Raw genomic sequence first — 12,226 nt, forward strand, 5'->3', positions numbered from 1 at the left:
CTGATGTAAATGACGAGTTGATGGGTGCAGCACAGCAACATGGCACAAGTATACATATGTAACAAACCTGCACGTTATGCACATGTACCCTACAACTTAAAGTATAATAATAATAATAAATAAATTTAATTAAAAAAAAATGAAAAAAATAAAAGAAAATGTGGCATACACATACAATGAAATATTTATTATTCAGACTTAAAACAAAGGAAATCCCATGACATGTGACAGCATGAATAAACCTGGAGGATATCAAGCTAAATGAAATGAGTCAGTCATAGAAGGATAAGTCCTGCATGATCTATTTATATGAAGTATCTAAAATAGTTAAATTCATAGAAAAAGAGTAATATGGTGATTACAGGGAGCTAGGGAGAGGAGGAAATGTGGAGTTGCTGTTCAACAAGTATAAAGTTTTAGTGCTATTTAAATGCTATTTAGTAAAATAGCATTTCCTAGCTATAGCTAAAAGTTCTTGATGGTAAATTCTTTGAATTATTTGTTGTTTTATTGTTAGCTGCCTGACAGGCAACTATTTCTATTTCTAACTATTTCTGTTAGTTGCCTGACAGGCAATGTATTTCTACAAAATAGCAGAAATAGAATTAGAGCCTAAAAATAGAAATGGCATGAATCTGGAGGTTTTCCTGGACTGAATAAACTTCCCTGAGAGGTATCCAGGAACTAGTGAATACAGTTTATCCTTAAAAGTTGCAAACCATTATAACCGTGATGGAATTGTTCTGGAATTGTTTTTCCTCCTATTTTCACAAGTATTCATATGAATACTACACATACATTAAGGTAGTGTCTCTAAAAAAGGTAAAACACAAATAATTTTAGTGAGAATTCTAAAGCTTTGTAAGTCATGTCAGAGCATTAGAATTTCTGAAATAAAGTGAATTTGCATTAACTATGCTTTAAAAAAACCCCACTAAGACCGTCTTGCAAGACAATAATGTCACTTTGTTACAGATCTCACCTCAAAATTTACTTTTTCAAAATTCTCCAGGGCCTCTATGTGATTACTGTGTTCTGTTTCCAGACATTCAGTCAAATCACGGCACCACATAATTTGAGAAACGGTCAGGATAACCTGCAAGAAAACATCTTTCTTAAATATGTGATACATATCACCAAAAAAGAATTCAGAAATACAAAATGTGAGTGTGAGTTACTTGAGAAGGGTGGCCAGCCACCACCCAGTCTGTCCTCAGTTTCCCCTGATAGTCAGCGATGGCAGCTTTGCACAGGCGACGCAGAGATGTGAACATGGCTTCTTCCACTTTACCAAGCCATTCTTCTACATTGCCTCGGGCCTTGAGGCCTTTCCCCAAGCTAACCTAAAAGGTAATCAGAGCATTGATAAAGTGGCTTGTGTGGGACTTGTAAGCTGTATGCCTTCTGTATTTCCATGACAGAATCCTAAGCTATATAAACGCTGAAGCCTGACCACAAATACTGAAACTTCTATTGACATTCCACTATACATCTATCTCCTTTCACCCGACCTATTGCTTTATTTTACTGCTTCCACTTGGAGTCAACTCCCTGAAAGAGTAGTCTACATGCACTGCATGGAATTCTTCACTTATTTTCACTTTCCTACTTGCTGCTATCTGATTTTTGTCCCTGATCACTTCTATTCTCAAGTTTTCCCAGGTCCTCCCAACTGAAAAGTCCAAATGACACTTTTCAGTTCTTGTATCTATTTTTTTGGACTTCCAATGGCTTGACTGTCATGGCTGTTTTGGTTTCCTTGATCTGCTCTTCTTCTAATCTCTCTTTACATTTCATGTTTTCCTGAGATTCTATCCTCGGTCTTTCCCCTTCTCTTCTGCACCAGTGATAAACAAATTCTTTTGCAAGAGGATCAATTCAGAACAAATAAAATGTTTATATGTTCCCATAGATACACCACTGTGTTCTTACTGGACCCAATTCCTTAGCATTTCCCTGCACAGTTCCTGTGTCTGAAATGTCTCCCATGCCCACGTAGAAGATACTCCCCCTTCCATCATACTTGACTTTGTGTGTGTGTGCATATGTGTAGCTCTCCTCTGTGAAGTCACTTGATTCCTCACAGTGTGCTAATATATTCACTCTCTTGGTGTTCCCCATATGCCAGGGGCTGTGCAGTGCCCTGGAGATGCTGCTGCCAGCAACTAACACTTAAATAGTGTTTACTGGGTATTGCTTTAAGTAATTTACATACACTATCCCCTGAACAGGCTCATCACTCCATTAATCAGATACAATTACTAATCCCTGTCTTTTGGATGAGATTAAGGGGTGGGACTTAGTCCCAGTGGCCTGATAGTAGAACCAGTACTCTTAATCAGTCCATTAGTGTGCCTCTTGTGGGGAGTTAAATAAGACATGGTTCTAGTTTTCTCCACTATATTTCCAACAACAGAACACATGTCTTTGTTATTGCATTTTCTGTGGTGATTTTCAGTTGTTTGTTCGACTACTTCTCTGTTAGACTTTGAGCTCTTTGAGGGCAAGAATTTTATCTTGGTTATCCTTGAAATTGCTGAGCCAACAGAGTACCTGTATGCTTAGAGCGAGAATAACCCTAGAAGAGTAACAAAGTTCATCAATAAAGAAATATAAACAAAAGCACCTCACCCTTTCTCCCTCTGGTGACAGCATTGCCAAAATATCATTAGTATAAACCTTTTCTGGTTCTCCATCAATACCAGGAATCTTTCCTTCAGCAGGAGGCATGAGAGCAAATTCGAGCTTTGAAATGGAGTCGAAGCATTTCCTTAAGTGTGGCTGCACAGCCTGTGGATTTCGTGTCTGGGCCAAAATCTCCAGAAGTTCATCATTTGACAAGAAGTAAAACCTGGATTAAAGAACATCCTTAAAATATAACTTGAAATTGAAGTATAGTCTTAGATAGACATAAAAGATAAATTCCTTAGCCACATCTCTTCCCTGTCCACCAATTTCCTGGACCTCCAATTATACTGGTCATGGGCTTCTGGGGAGGCCACATATCTCCAAACATGATTTCTGTGAAAATTAGTGATGATGCATTTAGGTGTGATGATGCACACCTAGAATTACTGTCTAGTACATAAAAGATAGACATTGTTCATAAAAACTGTAAAAATGCTAGAAACTGATGTGTTCACATATCTGTCTTATTTTTTTTTTTTTTTTTTTTGAGACGGAGTCTCGCTCTGTCGCCCAGGCTGGAGTGCAGTGGCCGGATCTCAGCTCACTGCAAGCTCCGCCTCATGGGTTTGCGCCATTCTCCTGCCTCAGCCTCCCGAGTAGCTGGGACTACAGGCGCCCGCCACCTCGCCCGGCTAGTTTTTTGTATTAGCCAGGATGGTCTCGATCTCCTGACCTCGTGATCCGCCCATCTCGGCCTCCCAAAGTGCTGGGATTACAGGCTTGAGCCACCGTGCCCGGCCCACATATCTGTCTTAAAGTCTCCAGAGTGAAGATGTATTATTTCTTTCCCCTAAAATCTAGCCTAGTATGTCACACATACCTGGTATTCAATACATCATTTGTTGAAGAGTTAATAGATGGATGGGTGGTTGCAGGAGAACCTTATTGGGTTGTGTGAATGTGTACTGGGCCATTCTCTTAACTCAAAGGCATTTGCTATTCTCTGCAGTATGTGCTACTGTGAAAATTGGCATAATATAATTTTGCCAGCACACCATTTCCAACCATGTGAGGCTATACATATGTAGAAATAAAACATTTATATATATTCCATATTATTACCAGCAAGATAGGTAAAGGAAATTGTAAACTTACAGAATATTATTTTGCTATAGATTGGGGTTGGCAAGTTACAGCCCCAGGCCAAATCTGGCCCATCACCTGTATTTGTAAATAACGTTTCATTGTCACACAGCCATGCAGACATACTGTCTGTGGCTCCTTTAGTGCTACAATAGCGGACCTGACTACAGAGACTGTAAAGCCTACAAAGCCTTGAATATCTACTATGTGACCTTTTATGAAAAAAAGTTGTTTGTCCCTGCTTTAGATAATCAACAATATTCTAAATGCCAGACTTCATGTAATATAGTTCTTGTATTATGTTTAATCTCTCCAAATCACTCAAAAGGAATTTTATTTACTATTCCAACTGACTATCCTAGTTCATACTAGAACAGATTAGAGCAATTAACTATTAACATTTAAGACAGTGATTTTCAAACTTTTTTTTTTTTCCCCAATCAAGGGTCCTTTTTACTGCTGTTCTTATCCCCAACTCTCTCATGTTTTGGAGGACTAAATGTACAAACCAGCATTTAGTAAATGCTCTAGATTGTTGACGGTCAACTTAGCAATATCCCTGCATTAGGGAAAAGCTGGAATGACATTTCTAGAATCTCTTTCCAGTAAGGTTTCAGATTAAATGCTGCCTATGAGATGCTCTTCTATGTGACTGAGAAGGTGGGAGGAAGCAAAGCCATTATTCCCCAACTTGAGCATGAATGACTGAAGCTGGTGGGATTTTATCCTTGGTTTTCAGGTGTCCTCCTGACAATCCCTCCCTTTCTTGTTGCAGGAAGCTGAGACTTTGGTGGCACTTCCCTGAGACCTCTGCCTGTATTTCCAGATTTCCTCAAAGTGGTCCTCAGTTCTTCCCTTCTTCTGCGTCTAGCACCAGTGAAAACTTCTAATTCCCTGACTGAAACTTTTGCTCTAAACACCTCGAGTGGCTTCTGTGTTTTTGACCAAAGCTTTCCCAAGTAATACAACTAGATGTTAAAATTTCAGTTGCAGTTTTGACTGAAGTTCTAGGACTAGAGTTGTCATATTTCAAAATGAGATGTCAGGTCACCTGGGGCTGACTTATGGGGAGATGGGTGAAGACTCTAGAGTCCTCAGTCGCTTGAGGGTATAAAAGTGTTAAAGCTGGAGAGGTTGGACAGCTAGAGATAAGAATATTTTTTGGTAGAAAGATGTGCTAAGGGTGCTTGCTATGCCCATGAGAAAGGGTGTGGTTCACTCTCCTCAAGACTAGGCGTCTTGGAGAGCTTAACATGCATCCCCACCAATTAACCTAAAGAAAATTGCTCAGGTAACACCCTGTCTCTTATACACATCTAGATGTGTATAAGAGACATGTGCTACTGTGAAAATTGGCATAATATAATTTTGCCAGCACACCATTTCCAACCATGTGAGGCTATACATATGTAGAAATAAAACATTTATATATATTCCATATTATTACCAGCAAGATAGGTAAAGGAAATTGTAAACTTACAGAATATTATTTTGCTATAGATTGGGGTTGGCAAGTTACAGCCCCAGGCCAAATCTGGCCCATCACCTGTATTTGTAAATAACGTTTCATTGTCACACAGCCATGCAGACATACTGTCTGTGGCTCCTTTAGTGCTACAATAGCGGACCTGACTACAGAGACTGTAAAGCCTACAAAGCCTTGAATATCTACTATGTGACCTTTTATGAAAAAAAGTTGTTTGTCCCTGCTTTAGATAATCAACAATATTCTAAATGCCAGACTTCATGTAATATAGTTCTTGTATTATGTTTAATCTCTCCAAATCACTCAAAAGGAATTTTATTTACTATTCCAACTGACTATCCTAGTTCATACTAGAACAGATTAGAGCAATTAACTATTAACATTTAAGACAGTGATTTTCAAACTTTTTTTTTTTTCCCCAATCAAGGGTCCTTTTTACTGCTGTTCTTATCCCCAACTCTCTCATGTTTTGGAGGACTAAATGTACAAACCAGCATTTAGTAAATGTCTAGATTGTTGACGGTCAACTTAGCAATATCCCTGCATTAGGGAAAAGCTGGAATGACATTTCTAGAATCTCTTTCCAGTAAGGTTTCAGATTAAATGCTGCCTATGAGATGCTCTTCTATGTGACTGAGAAGGTGGGAGGAAGCAAAGCCATTATTCCCCAACTTGAGCATGAATGACTGAAGCTGGTGGGATTTTATCCTTGGTTTTCAGGTGTCCTCCTGACAATCCCTCCCTTTCTTGTTGCAGGAAGCTGAGACTTTGGTGGCACTTCCCTGAGACCTCTGCCTGTATTTCCAGATTTCCTCAAAGTGGTCCTCAGTTCTTCCCTTCTTCTGCGTCTAGCACCAGTGAAAACTTCTAATTCCCTGACTGAAACTTTTGCTCTAAACACCTCGAGTGGCTTCTGTGTTTTTGACCAAAGCTTTCCCAAGTAATATAACTAGATGTTAAAATTTCAGTTGCAGTTTTGACTGAAGTTCTAGGACTAGAGTTGTCATATTTCAAAATGAGATGTCAGGTCACCTGGGGCTGACTTATGGGGAGATGGGTGAAGACTCTAGAGTCCTCAGTCGCTTGAGGGTATAAAAGTGTTAAAGCTGGAGAGGTTGGACAGCTAGAGATAAGAATATTTTTTGGTAGAGAGATGTGCTAAGGGTGCTTGCTATGCCCATGAGAAAGGGTGTGGTTCACTCTCCTCAAGACTAGGCGTCTTGGAGAGCTTAACATGCATCCCCACCAATTAACCTAAAGAAAATTGCTCAGGTAACACCAGTCTCTCTTAACCTTTTACACACACATTGTGCACATATACACACATGCAACAGGCACACATATTCATTCAACAATGAAACAGTAAAACAATGGGGTGATCAAGAATCATTTCAATTTGTGGGACCTAAAAATTGAAACAATTGAACTCATGGAGACAGAGAGTAGAAGGATGGTTACCAGAGGCTGGGAAGGGTAGTGGAAGGGTTGGGGATGGGGAGGTGGGGATATTTAATGGGTACAAAAAATAGGAAGCATGAATAAGACTTAGTATTTGATAGTACAACAGATTGACTATAGTCAATAATAATTTAATTTAATAATCAATAATAATTTAATAGTCAATAATAATTTAATTGTACATTTAAAAATAACTGAAAGAATACAACTCGATTGTTTGTAACACAAAGGATAAATGCTTGAGGGGATGGATACCTCATTTTACATGATGTGATTATTATGTATTACACGCCTATGTCAAAACATGTTATGTACCCCATAACACACCTATGATATACTAAAAAAGTTAAAATTAAAAAAAATTGTTTCAGTATCTTACTTACCCACTTAACTATTTATTGAATATTGTATTTTATCCTTGAGACTTATACTCCCCAATTATGATAACTAGTTGGATTTTCATTATCATAGATCTTTTTTGTTTCTTTCTCTAGTTCCTTGATGCTTTGAGGTTATAACTATAACCTCAACTTGATTGACAGTCATAACTACTAAAAAATATCTTAGGTTGCTTTATAAACTTACCTTGGAAAGATAACTCTTTTTGATTCTAAGTATGCCTCTAGGCACTTCTGAATTTGGTCAAGTAATGCATTATTGTTTTGAAAAGTTTCCAGAAGTCCTGTTCATTAAAAAAAAAAAGTATTGGTAAAACTGTGTTAAAATCAAATTGTTTTCTGAAAAAAATATCACTTTAAAATGTAATCAATTTATGAATCTTCTCCCTAGAAGACTATTTAATAAAGCTCTCATAAAAATATGTTTTGAGTTATCCAAATCTAAAGTTAAAACGAGTCACAGAATTGCAAAGGCAATAAAAAAATTACAATCATATCATCAGCAAACGCTGACAGTTTGACTCCCCATTTACCAATCTGGATGTCTAGACAGTAACTGCTGTCTGCAAGAGACTCACCTAACACATAAGGACTCACATAAAGTTAAGGTAAAGGGGTGGAAAAAGATACTCCATGCAAATGGACATCAAAAGTGGGCAGGAATAGCTATTCTTATTTAAGACAAAACAAATTTTTAAGCAACAACAGTTAAAAAAGACAAAGAAGGATATTATATAAAGATAAAAGGACTTTTCCAACAAGAAAATATCACAGTTCTAAATATATATGCACCTAAAACTGGAGTTCTCAAATTTATAAATTTATAAAACAATTAATACCAGACCTTAGAAATGAGATAGACAGCAACACAATAATAGTGGGGGACTTCAATACTCCACTGACAGCACTAGACAGGTCATCAAGCCTAAAAGTCAACAAAGAAACAACTTAAACTATACCCTAGAACAAATGGACTCAACAGATATTTACAGAACATTCTACCCAACAAATGCAGAATATACATTCTATTCATCAGTACAGAATAGTCTCCAAAATAGGCCATATGATAAGCCACAAAACAAGTCCTAATAAATTTAAGAAAATCAAAATTATAGCAAGTACTCTCTCAGACCACAATGGAATAAAATTGGAAATCAACTCCAAAAGGAATCCTCAAAACCATACAAATACATGGAAATAAATAACCCTAAAGACTCATCCAAAAAGCTCCTAGAGTTGATCAATGAATTCAGCAAAATTTCAGGATACAAAATTAATGTACACAAATCAGTAGCTCTGCTATACACTAACAGTGACCAAGTTGAAAATCAAATCAAGAACTCAACCCCTTTTACAATAGATGCAAAAAAAAAAAAAAAGCTGCAAAAAAAAAAAATTACTTAGAAATACACCTAACCAAGGAGGTGAAAGACCTCTACAAAGAAAACTACAAAACACTGCTGAAAGAAATCATACAACACAGACAAATGGAAACACATCCTATGCTCATGAATGGGTAGAATCAATATTGTGAAAATGACCATACTGCCATAAGCAATCTATAAACTCAATGCAATTGTCATAAAAATAACACCATAATTCTTCACAGAGTTAGAAAAAAAAATTCTAAATTTCACATGGAACCAAAAAAAGAGCCCACATAGCCAAAGCATGATTAAGCAAAAGGAACAAATCTTGAGGCATCACATTACCTGACTTTAAACTACACTACAAGGCCATAGTCACCAAAAGAGTAGGGTACTGGTATAAAAATAGGCACATAGGCCAATGGAACAGAATAGAGAATCTGGAAATAAAGCAAAATACTTATAGCCATCTGATCTTCGACAAAGAAAACAAAAACATAAAGTGGGGAAAGGACACCCTATTCAACAAATGGTGCTGGGATAACTGGCAAGCCACATGTAGAAGAACGAAACTGGATCTTCATCTCTCACCTAAAAATCAAATCAAGATGGATCAAAGACTTAAATCTAAGACCTGAAACCATAACAATTCTGGAAGATAATATTGGAAAACCCCTCTTGACATTGGCTTAGGCAAAAACTTCATGACCAAAACCCAAAAGCAAATGCAACAAAAACAGAGATAAATAGATGGGACTGAAACTAAAAAGCTTCTGCATAGCAAAAGAAACAATAAGCAGAGTAAACAGACAACTCACAGAGTGGGAGAAAACCTTCACAATCTGGACCTCTGGCAAAGGACTAATATCCAGAGCCTGCAAGGAACTCAAACAAATCAGCAAGAAAAAAACAAACAATCTCTTCAAAAAGTGAGATAAGGACGTGAATAGACAATTCTCAAAAGAAGGTATACAAATGGCCTACAAACATGAAAACTGCTCAACATCACTAATGATCAGGGAAATGCAAATCAAAACCACAATGCGATACCACCCTCCTCCTTCAAGAATGGCTATAATAAAAAAATAATAGATGTTGGTGTAGATATGGTGGAAAGGGAATACTTTTACACCGCTGGTAGGAACGTAAACTAAGACAACCACTATGGAAAACAGTGTGGTGAATCCTTAAATAACTAAAAAATAGATCTACCATTTGATCCAGCAATCCCATTACTGGGTATCTACCCAGAAGAAAAGAAGTCATTACATAAAAAAGATTCTTGTGCACACATATTTATAACAGCACAATTTACAATTGCAAAAATATGGAACCAGCCCCAATGCCCATCAATCAATGACTGGATAAAGAAAATGTGTCTAGATATACCATGGCATACTACCTCAGCCATAAAAAGGAATGAGATAATGGCATTTGCAGCAACCTGGATTGATTTGGAGACCATTATTCCAAGTGAATGGAATGGAAAACCAAGCATCATATGTTCTCACTCATAAGTGGGAGTTAAGCTATGAGGACACAAAAGTCTAAGAATGATACAATGGACTTAAGGCAAGTGGGGGAAAGGATGGGAGGGAGCTGAGGGATAAAAGGATAAAAGACTACACACTGGGTACAGTGTACACTGCTCGGGTGGTGAGTGCACCAAAATTCAGAAATCACCACTAAAGAACTTATTCATAGAACCATATGCCACCCGTTTCCCCAAAACCTATTGAAATAAAAATAAATAAATAAATAAATAAAATGCAATGGCAGTGGTATGGTCTTTTCAATAAAAGGTACCAAGTTAACTGAAAAATAAAGAGATAATTTTAAGTAAAAGTAAAATATACTGTTAAGATTTTAAAAGCTTTGGTATTATTTGATAAAGGAAAGTTCTATTACTTTAAAATGGGGAGGGAATTGACTAAGAACTTTAACTATTACCTTTAATAATAATATCAAGTATTTACCAAGTATGAACAAGTATATTTAATATGAAACATTTTTAGCTGGTGTATCCCACTTTTGGGGGGCTAGGAGAACAAAACCAAAGCCAAGCAGTTGCCTTCTCCTTGACTCTCCAAACCAAGCCAGTCTCTATACCTACTCATTGTCTGTCACTTTCTTACTGGCATCTTTTCTGTATCCTCTGTCATCTTTAAATGCCAAAATTGTGGTGATAGGATACTATTTCTTTATCACTAAACTACAGCTCCTTAAGGAATAAGATCCATGTCTTGTTTATCTTTGTAGTTTTGGTGTTTATCATAGTAGCTGGTGTCCCCACCTGCCCAAGAATCAAATCCACAGTCTTGATCATGGTTTCCAAGGCTCTATGTAATCAATGACCCAGTCTGATGCCCAGTCCCCCACCTAAACACTCTTGCCTCTCTTGCTTCACCTCCTAAGCCCTTCTTCTGCATTCCACTTCAGTTCGCATTGGCTTCCTTGCAAACAATTGGGCATGTGAAGCATGCACTCACTTTGGGAGCCTTGCCTTTAATCTTCCCTCCTCCTTTAACAATGTTCCCTATGATCACATACATGACTCACTCCCTCATTCCTGCAGGTTTCTGCTCAAAAGTCACTTTATCCAAAAAGCCTTCTGTCACACACACACACACACACACACACACACACTCCCTCTCTCTCTCTTTCTCACACCCATTTACCCTACTTTATTTTTCTTCATAGCTTTATCATTCCCTGAAATGATCTATGTAAGTCTCTATTCTCATATTACATCCTTAGGAGCAGATGTATTTTTGAATCAGATTTTTTTTCATTTCAGAAGTTATATTTTATAACAAGTCTAGTAGGGCCTGGGACAGCACTCTGTAATCTAACATATTAGTTTTCACAGCAAAATGTTTCAACATGACAAGTGAGTGCAGTAGACAGAATAATGGCCCCCTAGAGATGTTCATGTCCTAATCCCCCAAACCTGTGAATATGTTAGTATACATGGAAAAGAACTTTGCTGATGTGATTAAGTTAAGGATCATGGATGGAGAGACTGTCCTGGATCATCTGGTGGACTGATTGATCATACATGGGCCATTACAAGCAGAAGGCAGGAAGGTCAGAGAGGCTGATAAGGAGATATAATGACATAAACAGAGGCCAGTGTGCTGAGATTACAGGCTGGAAGAAGACCATGAGCCAAGGCATGTTGGTCGCCTTGAAAAGACCCAAAGAGTTTTCAATTCTATTATTCCACATAACATTTCTTTTCCATTTCTGTCTTATGTCAGAGTTTTGGGGGAAAGGGTGCAGCCCAGAAAACTGCAGGGAAGCTGTCTGAGGATATTTACCAGGATGGGCCATGTGCTGCTATTTCCTGAACAACAGGCAAGCTTGCCAAGGCTTTTACTTTAAGCATAAAGTTCAACAGCCACATATGTGCACCCTGAAAGACTTTGATTCCACATCCACAGAAATGGAACTTATTAAAACACATTTCAACCTTGAGACTAGAAATGCAATAAGTGGTAATATTTTGAACTAGTTTTGATGAATTCATTAAAAATAAGGTGTGGACATTTTTGTGGCTATAAATCCGTGGAGGAGCTTTAACAGAATACGTCAACCGAAGGCAAATATTTGTCTCACTGTCAAAATTCTGAGATGAAAACATCACTGATACACTGAAGCAACATCCCCAAATCATAAAAACAGCAAAAATAGACAGATTCTCCTTTTCCAAAACTATAAACTAAGCTAAGAAATAATAATAAAAA

The 12,226-nt window shown here is 37.5% G+C and overlaps 1 protein-coding gene across 1 annotated transcript in view; it reads right to left on the bottom strand.

Moving 5' to 3' along the window:
* The window catches only part of DNAH6 (dynein, axonemal, heavy chain 6), a gene marked incomplete at its 3' end in the record, with an annotated part of 288,388 nt that overhangs the window by 149,450 nt on the left and 126,712 nt on the right, over window positions 1–12,226 (bottom strand). Inside the window, exons 22-25 of the mRNA XM_011974268.1 lie at window positions 7,301–7,397; window positions 2,632–2,851; window positions 1,179–1,343; window positions 983–1,096 (exon numbers count right to left, since the gene is read on the bottom strand). Coding sequence (XP_011829658.1) covers window positions 983–1,096; window positions 1,179–1,343; window positions 2,632–2,851; window positions 7,301–7,397 — 596 coding nt within the window. The remainder of the gene's footprint in view (window positions 1–982; window positions 1,097–1,178; window positions 1,344–2,631; window positions 2,852–7,300; window positions 7,398–12,226) is intronic.

Source organism: Mandrillus leucophaeus, unplaced genomic scaffold, assembly GCF_000951045.1.
Source record: "Mandrillus leucophaeus isolate KB7577 unplaced genomic scaffold, Mleu.le_1.0 Scaffold1433, whole genome shotgun sequence".
NCBI lineage: Eukaryota > Metazoa > Chordata > Mammalia > Primates > Cercopithecidae > Mandrillus > Mandrillus leucophaeus.